The sequence below is a fragment of the Pipistrellus hanaki genome (genome assembly GCF_964339955.1).
Source record: "Pipistrellus hanaki genome assembly, chromosome: 8".
Lineage (NCBI taxonomy): Eukaryota > Metazoa > Chordata > Mammalia > Chiroptera > Vespertilionidae > Pipistrellus > Pipistrellus hanaki.
This window is the reverse complement of record NC_140510.1, coordinates 17,814,824-17,835,430: the sequence shown is the minus strand read 5'-3', so window position 1 is coordinate 17,835,430 and position 20,607 is coordinate 17,814,824. Positions and strand designations below refer to the sequence as shown.

Sequence of the window (20,607 nt, the reverse complement as noted above, 5' to 3'; positions counted from 1 at the left end):
CTCTCTGCTTCTGGGGAACATCATCCAAGAACCACTACTGCCAAGTCACCACAACTCGGCAGCTCCTGTGTTGAGTGTGTGCCCCCTGGTGGTCAGAGAGCATCATAGCTACTGGTCGGACGGTAGCTTAGCCTTTTATATATACCGATGGGTTCCATGCAACCCCAGAGGAAGAAACTGTTCTCAAATTCACATTTGTGTTTCGTGTCTAAAGTGGGCTGAGACTCTTGAATTTGAAGCACATCCCTTTACCCCAACAAAATAATTTGATTTTACAAAGATCAGTCATTAATACTTGTTTGGGGGGCATGAGTGTGGGCAAAGGAACAAAGACACACAGATGATCTGCCCACCAGGGACACGTTACCTGTGTGTACATGTTGATGGTTAGGACGACTGTCTTGAGCTGAGAGGCCAGTATGTGGCTGGGCTTCTTGGGGCCCCTGCCTGATGGGGGTAAAACTCTCCTCTCTCTCTCTCTCTCCCCCCCCCCTCTCTCTCTCTCTCTCTCTCAATGTTCCCAGCCTACAGGCTCGATGACGTAGACCTTCGAGGGTATACCGCGTGGTCCCTGATGGACAACTTTGAGTGGCTGAATGGTTACACAGTCAAGTTCGGGCTGTACCATGTTGATTTCAACCACACGAGCAGGCCTCGCACAGCCAGAGCCTCCGCCAGGTACTACACGGAGGTCATCACCAACAACGGCATGCCGCTGCCCCCGGAGGACGAGTTTCTCTATGGGCAGTTTCCCGAGGGCTTCATCTGGAGCGCGGCTTCCGCTGCGTATCAGGTGAGGAGCGCAGGGCAGTCGGCAACATCTGTTGCACACCTACTATGCGCCAGGCTCGGGCTCCGTGCTGGGAAGGGCCAGGTGAGCAGGGGGTTGTCATAGGCTGTGGGAGGGAAGTGAGGGATGCCGTTGGGGGAATTGTGGAGGACCTCTTCCCAGATGGTCTGGGCTCTTCACCCCTCTGTCCACCCCCAAACCCAGGCAGACCAGCAGTGACAGGGCTGTGCTGAGATGGGTGTTCGCAGGCGAGAAGGAGCAGGTGGAGCTGGGCAGACACACTTAGGCTAAGGCATGAATGTGAAGATTCTCTGCTGGGTGCTTGTCTCACCTGGTCTCCTCCAAGCAGGAAACATGTCTGTCATGGTTTTTTTTCTAGAGCACATGTGTCAAACACAAGGCCCGCGGGCCAAATCCAGCCCGCCAGGCCTTGCAATGTGGCCCGCACCGCGCTGTCATCACTGCACTCCGCTGTCAGTTTATGACATTGTCAGTTTATGACTGTTCAGTAAACCATTCGGCCCGCGATTTAGGCTGGATTTTAGATTTTGGCCCCTTCTCTGATTGAGTTCGACACCCCTATTCTAGAGTCACCAAGGAATGGGTCATCGCTGCCATGGGAAGGGGCATGCGATTTGGCCTGAGGTTATCCAGAGACAGGTTTTTTGTGGTTTTTTTTTCTGATGTTCTACCATCCTGCCATCACCTTATACATGCCAGCTGAAGCTTACTCATGCAGAAAATATGAGGGTTTTGCCTTTTCCCCAGAGAAATAAAAGATGACAAGCAAAGAGCGCCTTGCTCAGGCCTTCGGTTGCAGGCCCGTGGTTGACATCGTCTTTATTTTCTCCGCTATGGGAGGGGCTGTGTGCGCTCGGGGTGAGGGCGGGGCAGGGTCAGTGGGATGAGCTGGCCTGGCGGGGAGTGCCCAGCCCTCAGGTTTTCCTGGACGGCTGTAGCTGCTGAAAACGTGTTCGAGGTGGACGCGTGTTAGCAACCCCCCGATGCCCACACCACCAGGTGTGAATGGAGTCTTGGGGCACGTTCTGCCACACCCAGACACGTATCAGCCAGACACACAGAAACCGTTCACGTAGCCTATAGTGTGGGCCGGAGGAAGCCCTGTGCGTGGTCCCGTCAGGTGCTCTGGCCAACACTTCGCATGAAAGGTTCACTGAGGAAATGCCGAGGCTCCCGAGGCAGGGACCTTCCTCAGGCTCGGACTCCCGCGGGAGGACCCCAGCGTGGCCTGGACGACGGTCTGGGTGGGCAGTTCTGTTGTGGGCTCTCCTGTGCACGGTGGGGTGTCCAGCAGCACCCTGGGCTCTGCCCACAGATGCCAGCAGGCTTCTCCCCCAGTTGTCACAATCAACGCTGTCTCCAGGCAATGATCAATGCCTCCGCTGGGTGAGACCCACGGCTCCCGGAGTCACAGGAGGGGACACAGGCAGGCCTGGGGGGTCTTACCCCTGTCCGTGCACGGGCGGGACAGTCTTGGAAACATGTTAGTAACCACGTCTTGAATGATTAAATTGGTGTCAGGGAGCAGTCAGCAGGCACGTTCCCCCATCGGTGACGCTGACTATTCTAATGAGCCAAGTGTGGGATGTGAATCGAGAATGGATGAGCTGTGCCTACAGTGTAGGCTTCCTGATTAGATGCCATCTGACTGGATTTTTTTTTTTTTTTTTTTTTTTAAAGCCTTTTCTTTGGAAATCTGTTTAAACAGAGAAAAGTTGCAAAAACAGTAGAGGACTCCCATGTACCCTTTCCCACACTCCTCAACCGGTACCATTTGCCGTATTTTCTCTCTGCATGTGCATGTGTGTGTGTGTGTGTGTGTGTGAAACTGACTTTATCACCTGAATGAGCAGGTGTCTACCAGGTTTCTCTACCATAAAATTAAGAAGTATTTTGTAGTTGTAAGTGATTTAGGGGTAGCTACTTGGAGACTATACAAATATCCTGTTTCTCATCAAGTTTCAACCACTAGCTTTAGCAACTGTTGGTAATTTTGGCCTGAATCAGTTATCACTATGATGGTGGACAAATGGTGATTTTCTAATTTCATCATTCCTTTATTACTAGAGGCCAGTGCCTGAAAATTCATGCACCGGGTCCCTCAGCCTGGCCTGCCCCCTCTAACAGTCAAGGAGCCCTCAGGGGTGAGAGGCGACCTGGCGATCAGGGGAAGGTGACGCCCCATCACACCTCTGCTGCTGCCACTGCCGGCAGCACAGGCCTTGGCTGGCCCTGGTTACCTGAGCCTCGGGCAGCCCTGGGTGACTGGGCAGCTGCCTTCTGAGGCTTGCCTGTGCCTTGGGCAAGCCCTGGGCAGCTGGGGGGCTGAGGGGACTGGGGGACTCTGGAGGCAGGCGCAGTAGCGGAGCTGAGGGGACTGGGCACCGCCATCTTGTGGCTGTGGGTGCCGCCATCTTTGAGGGTGGGACAGTCAGTTAGCATATTCCCACCTTATTGGCTGTGGGCGCCACCATCTTTGTGATGGTGTGAGGGTCAATTAGCATATTTCTTCTTTATTAGAAAGGATGTGGCATTCAACACATAATGTGTTGAGCTTTGCCTTTTATCCTACTTTTATTTTATTTATATATAAATGTGTATTGACATATGGCATCAGTTGGTCTTACGGAGTCCTGTTGTATTCAGTGGGTGGCACTTTTGCTGTCATGGATTTAGATGCTCCAATCGCTCCACATTTTGCCAGGCACAATGCCTTTTGGACATGCCCGTCCTTCTCTGAACACTTCCCTAATTCTTCCCGGCACAAGGTGTTCCGAGTTCATCTTGTACCTCTTCTGCTCAGCCCCGTCATCAGCTATTTCTCTCATGGGCCCTGGTTCCTTGTATTGGACAAGGGCACTTAGAAACCAGATGTGCCTGCTAGGGGTGCTCACTGCTGCTGTGTCACCCCTTCCAGCTCCTCAGTGGACAGAGTAGGGGGTCCATGCGCACACACACATGCACGCAGACACACACTTACATTCGCTTCTGCATCCACGTACATCTCCATGTACATTCAAGACCATGAGTTCACACTGGAATCTCCACAGGGTTAATGCTAGCTTTCCCATTTTCTGTGTTAACACTCCTTCCTCCAATGGTGAGGAACCTCGTCCTAATATCCTCAACGCGGTCACTGATTTGCTCAGTCCCCTGCACTCACTAACCTCCCGGCCAAGGCCACCTCCTCCACCCACAGCCCACAGGGTGCGTTCTGGCCACTCTCACGGGGGCTGTGCAGGTCGTATCTCTGGTGAGAGCACCACCCCCCTTACCAGTCACATAATATCACACAGTGTGTGCCGAAGTGTTCTGAAGTCGCACCTGTCAGACTACCTGAGCCTGTAGGGAGGTGTTTGCACAGTTGCTTGCAGTCAGTTTCCCCTTAAGATCGGTGGGAGGACCAAGAGAAAGCACCGAGGCAGTGACATGTCCTGAGCAGAAACCCTGCCCCCACGCCCGGCATCGCTGGGATCGGTTTGGCCATGACTGGGGCTGGGGCTCGTGGCATCGTTCATTCGAACTGTTAGTGAGCACCCACCATACACCAGATGCTGCCACAGTAACTGCTGGGACACAGGATGACAGAATCAATGCCAGGCCGTACAGTCTGTGGGATGCAGGTGACAATGGCAGAGATTATGTACGGGAAGCTGCAGGAGTTTAGAACTCGGAGGGAGCCACCGAAGGCTCCCAGAGGACTTATCTCCTTCTCGGGACTTTGCTGCTCACAGAAAGGAGCATGTGAGGGCCCAGCTGTCATGGCTCAGTGGTTGAGTGTCGACCTATGAACCAGGAGGTCAGGGTTCGATTCCTAGTCAGGGTACATGCCCAGGTTGCAGGCTCAATTCTAGTAGGAGACATGCAGGAGGCAATCAATCAATGATTCTATCTCATTATTTTTTATATATATAATTGATTTTTCACAGAGAGGAAGGGAGAGTGAGAGTTAGAAACATTAATGAGAGAGAAACATCGATCAGCTGCCTCCTGCACACCTCCCACTGAGAATGTGCCCACAACCAAGGCACATGCCCTTGATGGGAATTGAACCAGGGACCCTTCAGTCCGCAGCCTGACGCTCATATCCACTGAGCCAAACCGGTTAGGTCTCTATCTCATTATTGATGTTTCCATCTCTCCCTCTCCCTCTCTGAAGTCAATAATAAATAAGAGAAAGAAAAAAAGAAAAAGAGAAAAAGAAAGGAAGAAGGAAGGAAGGAAGGAAGGAAGGAAGGAAGGAAGGAAGGAAGGAAGGAAGGAAGGAAGGTGTGAGGGCAGGACTGCAGGACTTAATTAGGTTGTGTCTTGTCATCTTGAGATTGAAGGTGCGTGGAGAGAAGACGGCAAAGGACTGAGCATTTGGGACACGTTCTCCCACACGCCACTGAAGGTCGGCAACGACGACACGGGAGACGTGGCCTGTGACAGTTACCACAAGATCGCCGAGGACGTGGCTGCCCTGCGGAACCTGGGCGTGTCCCACTACCGCTTCTCCGTCTCCTGGCCTCGCGTCCTCCCGGACGGGACCACCAAGCACATCAACGAGGCGGGCCTGCGCTACTACACGCAGCTCATCGACGCGCTGCTGGCCGCCAACATCAAGCCCCAGGTGGGTGGCCCCAGGTGAGGGGGGCAGGGAGGCCTGCCCACGTGGGGGGCCAGCTGGGCCAGAGAGCTCCTTCATTGTGTAAACAAAAGCTGTTTTCAGCCGAAACCGGTTTGGCTCAGTGGATAGAGCGTCTTGGGTTCGATTCCCATCAAGGGCGTGTACCTTGGTTGTGGGCACAGCCCCAGTGGGGAGTGTGCAGGAGGCAGCTGATGGATGTTTCTCTCGAATCGATGTTTCTGACTCTCTGTCCCTCTCTCTTCCTCTCTGTAAAAAATCAAAATATATTAAAAAACAAAACAAAACTGTTTTCAAATTTAATTTTTGAGTTGTTAACAAAGTCACATGAGAAGAGGTCAAAAGCATGAAGGAGTCTGCAGTGTAGATTTTCCTTCCGTTCAGTTCCTCCTTCTCTGGGCCCAAGTTTGCTATGTTCTCGTGTCCTTTTGTGGGTAGGAGCCAGTAGATGTGTCTGTGTGTGTATATTTCTTTTCCCCTCTTTTCTCATAATGGTAAATACTTGCTTTTTTTTTTTTTTTTTTTTTTTTTTTAATGTTTTTATTTCAGAGAGAGGAAGGGAAAGGGAGAGAGACAAAAACATGAAAACAATGAGAGAGAAACATCAATTGGCTGCCTCCTGCATGTCCCCTACTGGGGATTGAGCCCACAACCCGGGCATGTGCCCTGACTGGGAATTGAACCTGGTGCATGGGACAATGTTCAACCACTGAGCCACACCAACTGGGCAAGATACTTGCTTTTATTTAACAACTAGAGGCCCCGTGCACGAAATTCGGGAGAGAAAGGCCACCGCTAAGCACGGCCAGGCTGCTCCTCCCCAGCCAGGGCTCCCTGCCGGCCGCCGGGAAGACGCTCCGGACACGGGAGGTGATGACCCTCTGTCTCCGTCCTCCTGGGACCCTCAGGGCCTCAGACCCTCAGCAGTGGGTCCAGGCAGGTTCTGATCCGAGAACCATTGTGGCTCACGCTGAAGAGATGCCGGCCTCATGCCCTGGGCCTCACAATCGCGTCACGAAGTGGAGGCCTTAGCCCCTGAGCCCGGGACAGTAGATGTACAGCTGGGACTCGAACCCAGGCTTCTCCACTCAGCACTGTGCCCGCCCCCTGCCGCCAAAGACCCATGGATCTTCCGTTCTCGGTGCCGGCGGCTCCGGTGGCTGCCCGCGCACAGCAGGCTGACGGGCCGGCTGGTCTCCCTCGCCCGCAGGTGACCATCTACCACTGGGACCTGCCCCAGGCCCTGCAGGACGTGGGCGGCTGGGAGAACGAGACCATCGTGCAGCGCTTCAGAGACTACGCCGACGTGCTCTTCCAGAGGCTGGGCGGCAAGGTCAAGTTCTGGATCACGCTGAACGAGCCCTTCGTCATCGCTCTGCAGGGCTACGGCTACGGGACGGCGGCCCCAGGTGGGCCCGGCGCGGGCAGCTGGGTGGGCTTTTCCGGCCCCCGGGGGGCGGGGGAGGAGACTGAAGTCGGGCGCTTGGGAGGAGGGGCCGGGAGAGCGCAGGGCAGGGCCTCGGCTCCCGCAGCAGCGGCTTCCCCTCCACACCACCTGGGCTCCACCTGGATTTCACGTGGGCGCCTCCCGGGGCCGCTCTCTTTGCTCTGAGACCGACGTTCCTCGGAGGAGAAGCTCCGCAGCCGGGAACGTGAACTGATCAGTGTGGGAAGAGGCAACCCCTCGCCCTGTTCCGGTCCACAGTCTGTTTCCTGCGACCCCCAGGCCCCCGTTTGGGGTAACTGGTTTGGCTGCCCTGACCCAGCAGGAGGCTGCCCGGGGCCTTCCTGCCCGGGTTCTGCTGCAGGCGGGCCGGTCCCCGCGGGGACCCGCTCCGGGCCCTGGGGGGCCACACGTACAGCCCATGTAGGCGATTCGTTACTTTTCTTTATTTTTCTTTATTTTTTAAAATATATTCTATTAATTTTTTACAGAGAGGAAGAGAGGTGGATAGAGAGCTAGAAACATCGATGAGAGAGAAACATCGACCAGCTGCCTCCAGCACCCCCCTACTGGGGATGTGCTCGCAACCAATGTACAGTACATGCCCCTGACCGGAATCGAACCCGGGACCCTTCGGTCTGCAGGCCGACGCTCTGTCCACTGAGCCAAACCAGGTTCAGCTCTTTACTTTTCTAAGGCGACAGACCTTTTTGTTCCCAAACACATTTGACCCAAAAGCTCTGATAGGGACGGTGGGCCTGTCCTGCCCCTCCAGAGCCATCCGCTCACCTCTCCTCGAGGCCTGAGCTTCGGAGCGAATCTGTGCTCATCTCTGTGAGCCTGTCGTCACGTGTGAACGCTGGGAGGTCGCAGGGGGCCTCGGAGTCACTACCAGGGGCAGCTCCCGTGGGTCCTTGGCTGGCGCTTTGGTTTTCCGTTCCTTCGGCCCGAGAGGTGGCCTCAGACCATCGGCTCTCAAGGATTCTGCCGGCTGCTCCCATCAGCTGGATTCTCCAACTCTGCCTCCACAGCGGGCTCCCCGGCGCCCGGTGTCAGCGCCCACCCGAGGCGGCTCCTCCGGGCACTTTGCCCAAGGCCCGTGGGCACTCTGGGGGGTGGGGGTGGGAGAGCAGAACCCAACACCCATCCAGCGCCTTGTCTGTGCGGACACGGCTGCTGGGCAGACACGCCCTGTTCCACTTCCTTCTCCCGGGAAGAAGCTGCGGGGCTGAAGCCCTCGCCCAAAGCCTCACGCCGCCAGCAGGCAGTGGAGCCAGGATTTAAGTTCCATTCCCTTCCCCAAACACGTAGTGGACATCCTGGCAGAGTGACACTCAGGGCCACATCCCCTCCGTGCTGACATCCGTGTGTGTGTGTCCAGGCATCTCCTTCAGGCCCGGCACCGCCCCCTACATCGCCGGCCACAACCTGATCAAGGCCCACGCCGAGGCCTGGCACCTGTACAACGATGTGTACCGCGCCCAGCAAGGCGGCCTCATCTCCATCACCATCAGCAGCGACTGGGCAGAGCCCAGGGACCCCTCCAGCCAGGAGGACGTGGAGGCGGCCAGGAGATACGTCCAGGTCTGTCTGCCCTCCGGGCATTGCTTTTATGCGTCTCTTTTTCCTGTCATGATCTCATGGGGATAGAATCAGATCGCAAAACGAAGCGTGAGGGAGCAGGCCTTGTTCTGAACTTGGTAATATCACCTAAGCTTGTTGGATCTTCGTTTTCTCACCTGTGCAGTGGAGAGGACCTACCTACCTCATAGGTTTGCTGTGATGAAAGTTCTGTGGGTCTGTTATCTTTTAAGTCTCACAGATGATCTGTACCTGTAGGCCTTGCTGGGGGTAACATTGGCTTGAAGCTATCACATAGAAATCCTCTTCAGTGTCTGGTTTGACTACAGTACAGAACTAGGCTGCAGTGCCCCATCCAACCTCTAGGTGTCACCGCACGACCTTACTTCCTCACCCTAAGGATTCCATAAATTGGGAACTTCAGACTCCACGAAACTCGTGAGTGCCCCCAGTGTCAGGAGTTTAACAGAAGGACATGCATCTCTTGGTCATGGAACTTTGTTCCAAGGAAGTAGAGAGACTAGTAGGCAGATGCCAACAACAAGACTCGCCCCTCCTTCAGCCTGGGCCCTGACAAAAGGCCATAGAAAAGAACGCCCACACCGCCCAGTTTTTCTCTGGCTCCTGTTAGTGACTGAAGGGTGAGAGGGCACCCTCGCCCCGGTTCACCTCAGGAAGCATTTGGCTCTGAGGAGGAGCCTCCAACTGCAGCTCTCAAGAGGGGACACCAGGGCCTGCGTTTGCCAAACTCTTCACAAGAAAATTTGACAAAGGCAGTCAAATTAGTAAATGAAAATAGAAGCTTAATTTTCTTGTTTGCAAGCCAGCTGTGGGAAAGTATTAAAACAGAATCAATGCTTCCCTCATTCCAGATATATCGAATTAGAGCAATCATTTGTTTTCTGAAATCCAAACCTCAGGACACGTTCGTCTCGTTAGATTGAGACGCCTGCTGGCTGTCTGTGGAACTGCAGCCTGGAACTGGGACACACCCTCTGGTAAAACCAGCTTTTCAGAAGGGCCCCGTTACCTCAGAACACGGGAAGCCTCTTTACCAGAGTGTGTCCCGGGCCGCATCTCAGATGGAAAGGCTCCCCGCACCCCACCATGCGGCATCGGCGGCAGGTGCGGGGAGGAAGTGGGAGACAAGAAGCCTGTCAGGAGCCCAGCCTCTCGGCCTCATTCAGGAGAACGGATGGGAAGGCTCCCACTCTAGGACTGCGGATCCGGTGCCCATGAGACGCCATCCTCTGCCCGGGTACGGGACCGCCTGGCAGCTCAGGCCTCCCCAGGAAGTGTGTGTGAGCTGAGGTGTGATGGGGCGAGCGGGACCGCAGCCTGGAGGCGGATGTCTCCCTCCTCTCCCGCAGACCTTCTAAGCTCCGTGCCTCTCCCTTCCAGCTGCCCTGAGCGGGATGGCAGCTGACAACCAGAGGAGAAGAGGGCTTTGGGCACTTGAACTGCAACATGCAAACAGCCACAGAGATGAAGGTTTAAGAATGGGATTTGGAACAAGCAAGCAGAACAGAAGCCAACTCAGAGATATAGAGAATATTTTGGTGCCTGCCAGATGGGAGGGGGCTTGGGGAATGGGCAGAAAATGTGATGGGATTTAGAAGTACGAATTGGTAATTGCAGAATAGTCATGGATGTAAAGTATAGCTTAGGAAATGTAGCCAATAATATCCTAATAACGAAGAACGGTGCCAGATGGGTATTAGATTTATCAAAGTGATCATTCATAAGTTGTACTAGAGGCCTGGTCCATGGAATTCACGTTCGGGGACAGGGTGTTCCCTCAGTCTAGCCTGCACCCACTCCAATCCGGGACCCCTCGAGGGATGTCTGACTGCCAGGATCAGGCCTAAACTGGCAGTCAGACATCCCTCACAATCCTGGACCACTGGCTCCTAACCGCTCACCTGCTGCCTGCCTGCCTGATCACCCCTAACTGCCCCCCACCCCCCACCAGCCTGATCACCTCTGCCTGCTGGCCTGATCGCCACCAACTGCCCTCAGGCCGCCGGCCTGGTTGCCCCACCCACTTGCTGCCCGGTCATTTGGTCACTAACGCCCTGCCGGCCAGGTCGCACTACACAGCCTGTTAGCTCATCCATTCGGTCGCAACGGTCACTTAGGCTTTTATATAGAGAGATAAAGGTCTAATCATGGAGTTGTACAACTGAAACATTGTGCATCAACTGTAACTGGAAAATAAAAAGGTTTAATTTCTTTCTCTTGAGATTGATTTCAGAGAGAGTAAGGGAGAGGGAGGATGGGTAAGAACATCGATGAGAGAGAATCATTGATGGGCTGCCTCCTGCATGCCCCCTATTGGGGACTGAGCCCCCACCACAGGCATGTGCCCTGATTGGAAATTGAACTGTGACCTCCTAGCTCATAGGTTGACACTCAACCCCTGAGCCACACTAGCCAAGCTAAATGTCTTCGTTTTTTTCCTAATAAAATAAAATGGCAACTACTAAATACCTAAAAAGAAAAGAAAAAGGATGGCCCAGATGGTGTTGCTCAGCGGTTCAGCGTCAACCCATGAACCAGGTCATGGTTCGATCCCCAGTCAGAGAACAAGCCTGGATTGCAGCCTGACCCCCAGTGTGGGGTGTGCAGGAGGCAGCCAATCAATGATTCTCTCTCTCATCACTGATGTTTCCTTCTCTCTCTCCTTCATCTCTGAATTCAATAAAAACATATGTTTTTTAAAAGAATGGGATATGGAAAGAATGTGGGGTGGGGGAGTGTCAGGGGCACACCTGCTAAAGCTGAGGCTGCCTGTCCCACCCCCACCTGCAGTTCATGGGAGGCTGGTTTGCACATCCCATTTTCAAGAATGGAGATTACAATGAAGTGATGAAGACCCGGATCCGCGACAGGAGCTTGGCCCAAGGCCTCAACAAGTCTCGGTAGGTCCTGGTGCCCACACACTCAGCCAGGAGAGGGGAGGGAGGGAGTCTGGTCTGTGGGACCAAACAGAAGCTCCTGGGTGGAAGGACAGGGGTGAGAGCGTGGCTGTTGGGGTCAGAGGGGCGAGTCTGAGACAAGTTCCTGTATCTCTGAGCTTCCTGCTTGCTGAGAAGATTAAACATGATTGTGCATGTGAAGCTCTCAGCTTAGGTCCTAGCACTGCTATGTGCTTGACAAAAGGCAGTTGCTATTATTATTATTATTATTATTATCCTTTGGAACAGCCAGGAAATCTATCTTTAAGGGCACCCACTTCTTATCAACCCACCACCTCCCTCTAAGGATAAATTCCCCAGCTCATCCTACCCCAGTCCATCACCTAGGAGTGAATGTGTATAGCAGTGGGTGATGGCCAGCGAGTGTTTGTTGTTTGGCCAGTAGGTGGCAATGGTGTGCACTAAGCAGTCCTACTTCCTGTCAAAAAAGTAATGGCAACATCAACAGCAAAACGTGTATTCATCTTCTATTGGAACTTCTATTCCTATTTAAAGATAAGGCACAAATACTGAAGCAAGATCATAGCTATTAAATGATGGAGCTGGGATATGAAGCGGGGCTGTCTGATTCCAGGGCCCACACTAGGTTTGAATCAACCAGCTGGGATTAGAGATATGGGACGTGGATGGGGACGGAATGGCCTGGCCTTATGGAAACATATCCACAAGCTCCAAGGTAGTGCATGTGGTTAGCATAGGTCAAAAGGCCTTTGAGTCTTTCCCATAAACTACCGCATAAAGTGACCAGACGTCCCGATTTTTAACAATTTGTCCCGCGTCCCGCAGCGTTTTTAAAAAGTCCCGATTTTTGGAAAGATTAAATGTTTCCAAAAATCGGGACTTTTTTAAAACGCCGTGGGACAAATCGTTAAAAACCGTGACTGTCCCGCAAAAAGCGGGACGTCTGGTCACCTTACCATAGAGCCCAGCTGTAAGGATTAAGTAATCCAGTCCCCACCCTTACACACATCCTGGCCTTGCTAGGGCAAGTCCTGCTAAGCAGGCTGTGCCTACGGGTCTGGTCAGCCAATCTGGTCTCAAAAAAGCAAGTGAGCACTCCTGCCCATGAGCGTAGCTTTACTGATGCCAGGTCAGAGTCTGTGTGAACAGGAGCCTCCGAGGCAGGGTCCTCACGTGGCCGACACACCACCCTCATCACTCCAGGGAATTCTATTCCCCAACTTGTTGATTCAGCGAAAGCTCAGAAGATGAGATCATGACAAGGCAGGGCACCCGCTGAGCGGGGCATTGGCAGTGAAGAGCATTTGGGAGAACAGAGGGCATTCATTCCATCCAAGAGGAATGGTGTGAGCACCAGCCCAGCGGGAGCCATGAGTTGACGAAAGGGGCATGTGCAGTTGGTGGGAGAGGGGTATTGGCCTGGCGGCCGTGGAGGCGAGGCCACACGCTGAAGGGCCCGGAGGCCAGGTAGAGGGGCTCAGCTTTGGTGTCAGGGGCCCTGAGGCCGCTGCTGGCTCCTGGGCAGAGCTCCAGTGTCCTCCCAGCCGTCTCAGAGACCTCAGGGACGGAGGGCTGTGCTCCCCCAGGTTAGTGACAACAGGAAGGTCAAGATGAAGGTGTCAGCCGCCTAGCAGGGCAATCCCCAGGCAACCCTAAACCAGCAGCACCGAGTCTGCCTGTCAGCGGCACCTGTCGGCAGTTGCGCTGAGAGGAGCCTGTATGTGTTGTATGCAAGCACGTGCTAATCCAATTCTATAGAAAAGTCTCAGAGAACACGGAAAACGCTCCAGCAAATGCTTACTTTACACAAGCGTAGTAGTGAGATCATGTGAGCAGAACAATTCAAATCTCCAAAGTTTCAAAAAATTTAATCTGTAAAAATATTTCCCCTACTAATAAGGATAGACTTTGGAGAAAAGAGGCAAACCTAAGGAAACCACAACAAAAGCAGTAGTTAGGGCAGATTATGGAGATACAAATTATAAAAGATAAAACCGTAAGGGTTAGTGTTAAGGTACATGCCTCAGACATGTCCTTGATCTCAAACTCTACTGGAGATGGTAAATGTCAGAAGTTGCATGTTAATTTTTGAAGGAAATAAAAAAATGTGTATCTGTGATTGTGTGTCCCAGACCGGGAGGTTTATAAAAGAGTAGCTTTTACTTTCATTTGCCAATAGGAGGAGGGTCCTGTAACGGGAAGGAGGCACAGGGGGTGCAGGGGGTTACAGGGCGGTAGGAGCAGCCTCGGTACCTCCTGCAGCACTGACAGGGCCTCTTCTCGCCCCTGGCCCTGCACCTGTCACCTGTAGTTTACAGAGGCCAACCCTGCCCAGAACATTCTCCTCCCAAGTATGGCTGCTCCTGAAGCCCGCCCCTTCTCGCTTCCCTCCCCGCAGGCTCCCGGAGTTCACGGAGAGTGAGAAGAGGAGGATCAATGGCACCTACGACTATTTTGGGTTCAATCACTACACCACTGTCCTGGCCTACAATCTTGACTATGCCTCTTGGGTCTCTTCCTTTGATGCAGACAGGTAAGATCCAGCAGGGCCCCCAAGAACAGACTCTGGAAAAGACAGTGGCCCCTCTGCCCACCTGTTGTTTGAAGGCCTGCGTGGCCCCGGAGAACGCCTCCCGATGCCGAAGGCCTGGGGTTTCTGCGATGAGTCCTGTCTCCGGAGACTCCTAATCAAACCCCATCAGCCTGACAGCGACACACTGGCTTTCCAGCACGCCTCCCGTGGAGATAGTCATGCCTGGAGTTCTTCAATAACTTGAGAAAAACCTTTTTCTTCCCCTTTCCTTTTTTTGTCAAATTTGTTTTACTTATTAGATGATGTATTTCAGTTAAAATAACAATAAGATCTTTTTGTTTTGTTTTCAGAATAATGGCCAAAGTATTATTTTTGTATTACACGAATAATATATGTTCACAGTGGAAACATTAGAAAGCAAGAATAGGCGATTCTTTAGTTTTAATCATCACCCAAGGACATATTCCCATTGATTTTTAGAGAGAGTGAAAGGGAGAGGGAGAGAGAGAGAAACATCAATGTGAGAGAAGTACATGGATTAGGTGCCTCCGCCCCCACCCCACCCAGGGTCGGGGATCAAGCCTGCAAATGAAGTGCATGCCCTTGACGGGAACCGAACCCAGTACCGGCCAAAGCTCTATCCATTGAGCCAAACCTGCTAGGGCGGATAAGAAATTCTTGTGTGTTATTTCAGAAGTTATGTCTGTATATGTATATTCACATTACATAGTTTGTATAGTATATATTTGTACATGTATTTACTTGTTAGAAAAAAAACAAAACAGGATTAGCCCAGCCAGTGTGGCTCAGTGGTTGAACATCAACCTATGAACCAGGTCGTCACAATTCGATTCCTGATCAGGGCAAATGTCTAGATTGTGGGCTCAATCCCCAGCCCGCAAGGGGGGCGTATAGGAGGAAGCTGATTGATGATTTTCTCTCATCATTGATGTTTCTACTTCTCTCACCCTTTCCCTTCCTCTCTGAAATAAAAAAAATATGTATATTTTTAAAAACTAGAATTATATGTATATATACTATTTTGTTTCAATTCTTAATTTTATTTTTAAAAATATTTTTTATTGATTTTTTACAGAGAGGAAGGGAGAGGGATAAAGTAAGAAACATCGATGAGAAACATCAACCAGCTGCCTCCTGCACGCTCCCTATTGGGGATGTGCCCACAACCAAGATACATGCCCTTGACCGGAATCGAACCTGGGACCCTTCAGTCTGCAGGCCAATGCTCTATCCACTGAGCCAAGCCAGTTAGGGCCATTTCAGTTTTTTAAAAAAGCTATGTTTTTATTGGTCTTAGAGAGAGGAAGGTAGAGAAACATCTCTCAACTGCCTCTTGAATGCCTCCTACTAGGGATCAAGCCTGCAATCTAAGCATGTTCCCTGACCAGGAATTGAACCGGGGACCTCTCGGTGTAGGGGACAATGTCCAACCAACTGAGCCACACTGGCCAGGGCTGCTCGTTTTCTTTTGTTTTCTAAGTTATTTTTTATTTTTATTATTATTATTATTATTATTATTATTATTATTATATAACTACAGGTCGAATGCACGAAATTTGTGCAAGGGGCTCGGCCCTCGCAGCTCCAGCTGCCTCAGCTGGCCCTGGCAGCCCCTCGCAGCCCTGGCTTCATCAGGATAGTCATTTGGCTGTTTGGTCTAATTAGCATCATAGCTCTTTATTATATAGGAATTAAACTTAGAGAGAGGAAGGGAGAAAGATTTGCTGTTGCATTTATTTTTAAAAAAATATATATATGTTTATTGATTTCAGAGAGGAAGGGAGAGGAGGGAGAGATAGCAACATCAATCATCGGTTGACTGCCTTCTGCATGCCCCACACTGGGGATCGAGCTGCAACCTGGGCATATGCCCTGACCGGGAACCGAACCGTGACCTCCTGGTTCATAGATTGACTCTCAACCACTGAGCCACGCTGGCTGGGCTCCACTTACACATTCACTGGCTGATGCTTGTATGTGCCAACAGGGGATAGAACTGGCAACCCTGGTGTATTCAGACGGCGCTTTAAGCAACTACCACGCAGAGCTATATTCTGTTCCTTTTCTATCAAGCATCCTTCCGTCCCAGTAGTGTGAATCTTGTCCAGGTTTTCTCTTTGAAAACAAATGTGTACACCCCACTGTCCTGAGTCCACCATTCAGGCTTGGCAAAGGGGACTGAGAAGACCCCTGCTGGTCCCCAGTCAGGCACCCAGGGGACTCTCGCTGCCTCACTGGTCCCCGGACCCTCCACAGGGACCCGGGCTCAGCTATGGAATGCCCCCATTCACTCTCAGCTGAGCAAGATAAATCCAGTTGTTGGTAAAACTAAATGGTAGGGTTTTGTTTTTTAAAAAATTTGGATGTAAGTAAAATAACTATTTGAAATGTTTGACTCAGAGGGTTGAGTTTCCGTGCCTCCCACAGCAGGCTTCCCTTTGGCACAACCTGTTGCCCTCTCTTCTCTGCCACTGGAGAGAGGGGCAGGGTCTGGGGCACTTGAAGCAGGTCCCAGCCTACCACCCCCTGTCCTCACCCACAGGGGCTGGTGCCTGTGGCACTGACCAGACATAGGAGACTCAGGGAGGCCCGTCCTCTGAAGACATGACACCTGCACCCACCGGAGACTGGGAAACCCAGTGCCCTTTCACAGCCCGTGTGAGGTGTGGGGCCTGTGGAGGGCTAGGTCTGTGAGTGAGACGGTCCCGCTGGATGTGGAGAGCTGGCACAGAGCTAGCGTGGCTGGTCCGGTTACACCAGCATTAAGCAGTGAATCTAGAGCTTACAGAGAGAGAATTGGGGTGATTTGACTCTTCTGGGTTCACTTAAGACTCTCACGACTAGGCAAAAAACTTAAGGTTCCTCCTCGTATAAATCCTGCTTTGTTTTTTGTGCAAACAAAGGGCCTCTGGGGATCTACAAGACAGAGCTAATCTGTGTTTGAACTGGCAGGGGAGTTGTCTCCATCACAGATCGCTCTTGGCCAGACTCCGGCTCCTTCTGGCTGAAGATGACACCCTTTGGCTTCAGGAGGATCCTGAACTGGTTAAAGGAGGAGTACAACAACCCTCCCATCTACGTCACAGAGAACGGAGTGTCCCAACGGGGAGAAACCAGCCTCAATGACACTGCGAGGATCTACTACCTCCGCAGCTACATCAACGAGGCACTCAAAGGTATGGCAGGCCCACCCTCCACACGGGCACCTCGCACTGTGGAAACACCTGCATTCAGGGTGGTTTTGTACCCAGGAACCCCATGAGAAAGATGAGGCTCCTTACTCCTGTTGGGTTAGCCGCTCTGCTTTTTTCCCTTCCTAGACTTAAGCTCAGCAGGCAGACAGTGGCCTGAATCAGCTAGACCTGAGCTCTCCGTATGCTCACTGATGTCTGAGGCCCCTGAGCAGCAGAGCCCTCCTGAGGACGGTTTGGGCAGGGCTAGCAGGAATGGGCGGAGGGGACTGTCTGAGGGTCTTTTGTTCCTGAAGCAGAAGTTCGAGGTCACCAGCTCAGCAGAACTTGGGAGGAGACTATGACAAGGAAACAGTAACACGGGTGAAAGAGAAGGAGAAATGCAGCTGTGAAAACAAAAGATGAGGAAATCCAATTCCAGCTAAAATCTTTCCCAAGGGCCACTTCCTAGTATTTTCATGGAGAGGAGCACTGGTCTACCCATGTTCCTGACGCCCTTCAGGGCTGAGCCTTTCTAGAAAAATGCTGATCCGTCCAGAGGACCAGATAACTGACACTGCATGCAGTGCCCGGGCAGCTTTCTCAAAGAGCTAAAGAAAAGCCGGCCTGGCCTGCACACGGGGCTGTGGGAGCTCTGGGCGTCGGCCTCGGCAGGCCTGGGGGAGGACATCTTGTGCAGGAAGCTCATGCCGGCCTCTCTCTGGACAGCTGTGCGGGACAAGGTGGACCTTCGAGGGTACACTGTTTGGAGTGTGATGGACAACTTTGAGTGGGCCACGGGCTTCGCAGAGAGGTTCGGTCTGCATTTTGTGAACTACACTGACCCTTCTCTGCCGAGGATTCCCAAGGCGTCAGCCAAGTTCTACGCCTCCATCACCCGGTGCAATGGCTTCCCCGACCCGGCCGCAGGCCCGCACCCTTGTCTCCGGCCAGAAGGTGAGATGCAGCTCTGGGAGAGGCTAAAGCAGAGGGAGGGGCTGAGGGGGCCTTTTCCAGGCTATTTTCTTCAGGTTTATTACCCTCCTCTCAGCCTTTCCCTTCCCTTCATTCATCAGCTAGTATTTATTTTCTTTGAATGTTCTTAGGGTGGAACAAGGCAATGCTACATCTAGAAACTAGGTCCTGCTCTGGGAATAAATAGCCCGTCTAGAGTCTCATCTCAGCCCTGCCATTCACCTGCTGTGCGACCTTAGGCAGGAAACAGGCCAATGTCTGGGCTGATGCAGGATCACACACGGTGCCTGACACAGTGCAAGACGACAGGATTTGTGAATGACTGAAAACATATGGGCTACTATACACAAACATTAGACAATTACCTAATTTAGATTATACCCTGAATTGCTGATAGAGATGATTAAAATAAATCTTAACTTCATCCAGAGGCTCATCTGCCAGTGACAGGGATGTGCCCTCAGCAAGGCGCTCACGCGGGCTCCTGTACCAGGGACCTAGCGGGGGCTTAACACAGGTTAGCACGGGCCATCACCACGTCGGTGCGAGTGTGAGCGCCCTCTGTTGTCCTCTCCTAGATGCCGGACCCACCGTCAGTCCCCAGAGAGAGGAGGAGGTCCGGTTCCTGGGCCTGGCCCTGGGAGCCACCGAAGCCCAGACCGCGCTGTACACGCTCTTCTCGCTCATGCTCCTCGGAGCCTGCGCCGTGGCCTTTCTGTCCTACAAGTACTGCAAGCGCTCCAAGCAGCGGAACACACCGCCAGGCCAGCAGGAGCTGCGCCCTGCTTCTTCCTTCTGACCACAGGCACCGCCTCTTCCAGTTCTGCGAAACAGGCCCAGTTTCTCTGTACACCTTTACCACCCACAAAACCCCCGAGGAGCTCCCCTTGTGCCCGTACCGGAGTGCTCACAAAGGCCTCCTGCTAGGATTTCAGGCCCTGATTAAAATGGGAATGTCTGCATCTTGCCCCAGGATCAGAAACTCATTTGGGCATTAGAAGACCCTGCAGCTGGCTCTTGTGCAACTGTGCAGGCACTGAACTCACCCAGTGGTTCTGTGAGCCAGTCATCTGGGCAGTTCCAAGCTGAAGAGATTTTAAAGATAGAAATAGGAGTGAAAACCAATCCTTTTTCTAAGAAATCAACTCCATTGCATAGATGGACTAGTGTCATCTCCTGCCCTCTCTCTTCAAACTCCCTTCCAGCCTCATATCTTGTGTGTCTCCGAAAATAAAAATGGTACCGTGACTTGTGTACTGTCCCCTCTGAGAGATTCTCCTTGAGAAAGTAGGTTGCAGAGAATTTATGAGGTCATACAGGCCATTTGGGATATCTATGCTTTCCCACCAGACCAAGGCTTCCTGCCTACATTATACACTCCCTGGCAGAGAAACCTAACATACAGAGATGGCTTATGAGTGATCCTTTACTCCCACCACCGCCACCTTCTATCTATGTGCTCCTTCCCTGTGTGAGGCAGGCATGTAAGGACCCAAGCATGGCCTTCAAGGCCTATGTGATCTCACCTGGTTCACTTAGCCCCGTGGTCGGCAAACTGGAGCTCGCGAGCCACATGCAGCTCTTGGGCCCCTTGAGTGTGGCTCTTCCACAAAATACCATGGCCTGGGCGAGTCTGTTTTGAAGAAGTGGCACTGCCCTAGAACAGGCTGTAAAAACCAGAGAGGATTTTGTCTGAATGAGACAGGGCTGCTGGAGACTTAGGTGCGCCTCTTAAGGGATGGGGGGCACGCACAGACTTTCCCACACACAAATTTAATATGGGGCCGCAGCACAGGAGCCGAAGCTCAAAAAGTGCCAGGTACATATAAGAAGAACTAAGTTGACTTACTTCAGAGAAAGGGTGGAAGGGGCAGGTGGTCAGGAGAAAGCTTTCATTGTTCCTTTGCCCAAATGCTCCTCTCCTGCAGCCAAGTAGGCTCAGACAAGCGCCAACTCTGTGCTTTCCATTAACCAGCTGGGCTCACACGGGCCACCCCACTCATTGGGGTGCTCAACCACACTGGCCCAGCCAGTCATTATTCCTTCCGGCGGCTTTTCCGCACAAATGGCCTGCTTCCATCAGCACTGAGGACTTTCCCAAAATCTAAGGGCCACAAACCCCAAACACGCAGTGGCTGGCCTCAGCGTGTCTTGTAGCTCTTGCTATGTAGCTTGTCCAGCACAAGCAATGAGTGGTCTCCACTTGCACTGCTACTCCCACCGGGTGGTCCCAAGCACATGCAGCAGCCAGTTTTGGCATAGACTGTAGCTTCAACTAGGCGGCCCCAAGCCTGATACAAGAGGCAGCTCACCCTGGCCTACCCTGGAGTCCCAAGAGGCTCCAGAACAAACACACGTGATGGCCAGCTTCACCCCACACCAGAGCACCACCACCGAGCCCCACAAACAACAGTCCTGAAGGGCCTGGCACCTCAGCCCTGCTACAGCCACTCCTGCTCTGTGGTGTCGGCCCACACACAAGTCTATTGTAGTCACAGCCTAAAGG

General features: G+C 52.5%; 1 protein-coding gene across 2 annotated transcripts in view; it reads left to right on the top strand.

The window, feature by feature from the left end:
- LCT (lactase) overlaps positions 1 to 19,997 on the top strand; it is a gene marked incomplete at its 5' end in the record, with an annotated part of 44,395 nt that extends 24,398 nt beyond the window's left edge. The window contains 10 exons of one of the 2 annotated variants that reach the window (XM_084892250.1): positions 525 to 793; positions 5,133 to 5,423; positions 6,649 to 6,847; positions 8,264 to 8,466; positions 11,275 to 11,384; positions 13,801 to 13,935; positions 16,909 to 17,132; positions 17,856 to 18,083; positions 18,680 to 19,352; positions 19,591 to 19,997. In XM_084892250.1, coding sequence (XP_084748376.1) covers positions 525 to 793; positions 5,133 to 5,423; positions 6,649 to 6,847; positions 8,264 to 8,466; positions 11,275 to 11,384; positions 13,801 to 13,935; positions 16,909 to 17,132; positions 17,856 to 18,083; positions 18,680 to 18,900 — 1,880 coding nt within the window. In that variant the 3' untranslated portion in view covers positions 18,901 to 19,352; positions 19,591 to 19,997. Of the gene's footprint in view, positions 1 to 524; positions 794 to 5,132; positions 5,424 to 6,648; positions 6,848 to 8,263; positions 8,467 to 11,274; positions 11,385 to 13,800; positions 13,936 to 16,908; positions 17,133 to 17,855; positions 18,084 to 18,679; positions 19,536 to 19,590 lie in introns of those variants that run through there. The other variant, XM_084892249.1, reaches the window with a different exon arrangement.
- Positions 19,998 to 20,607: the final 610 nt, after the last annotated feature.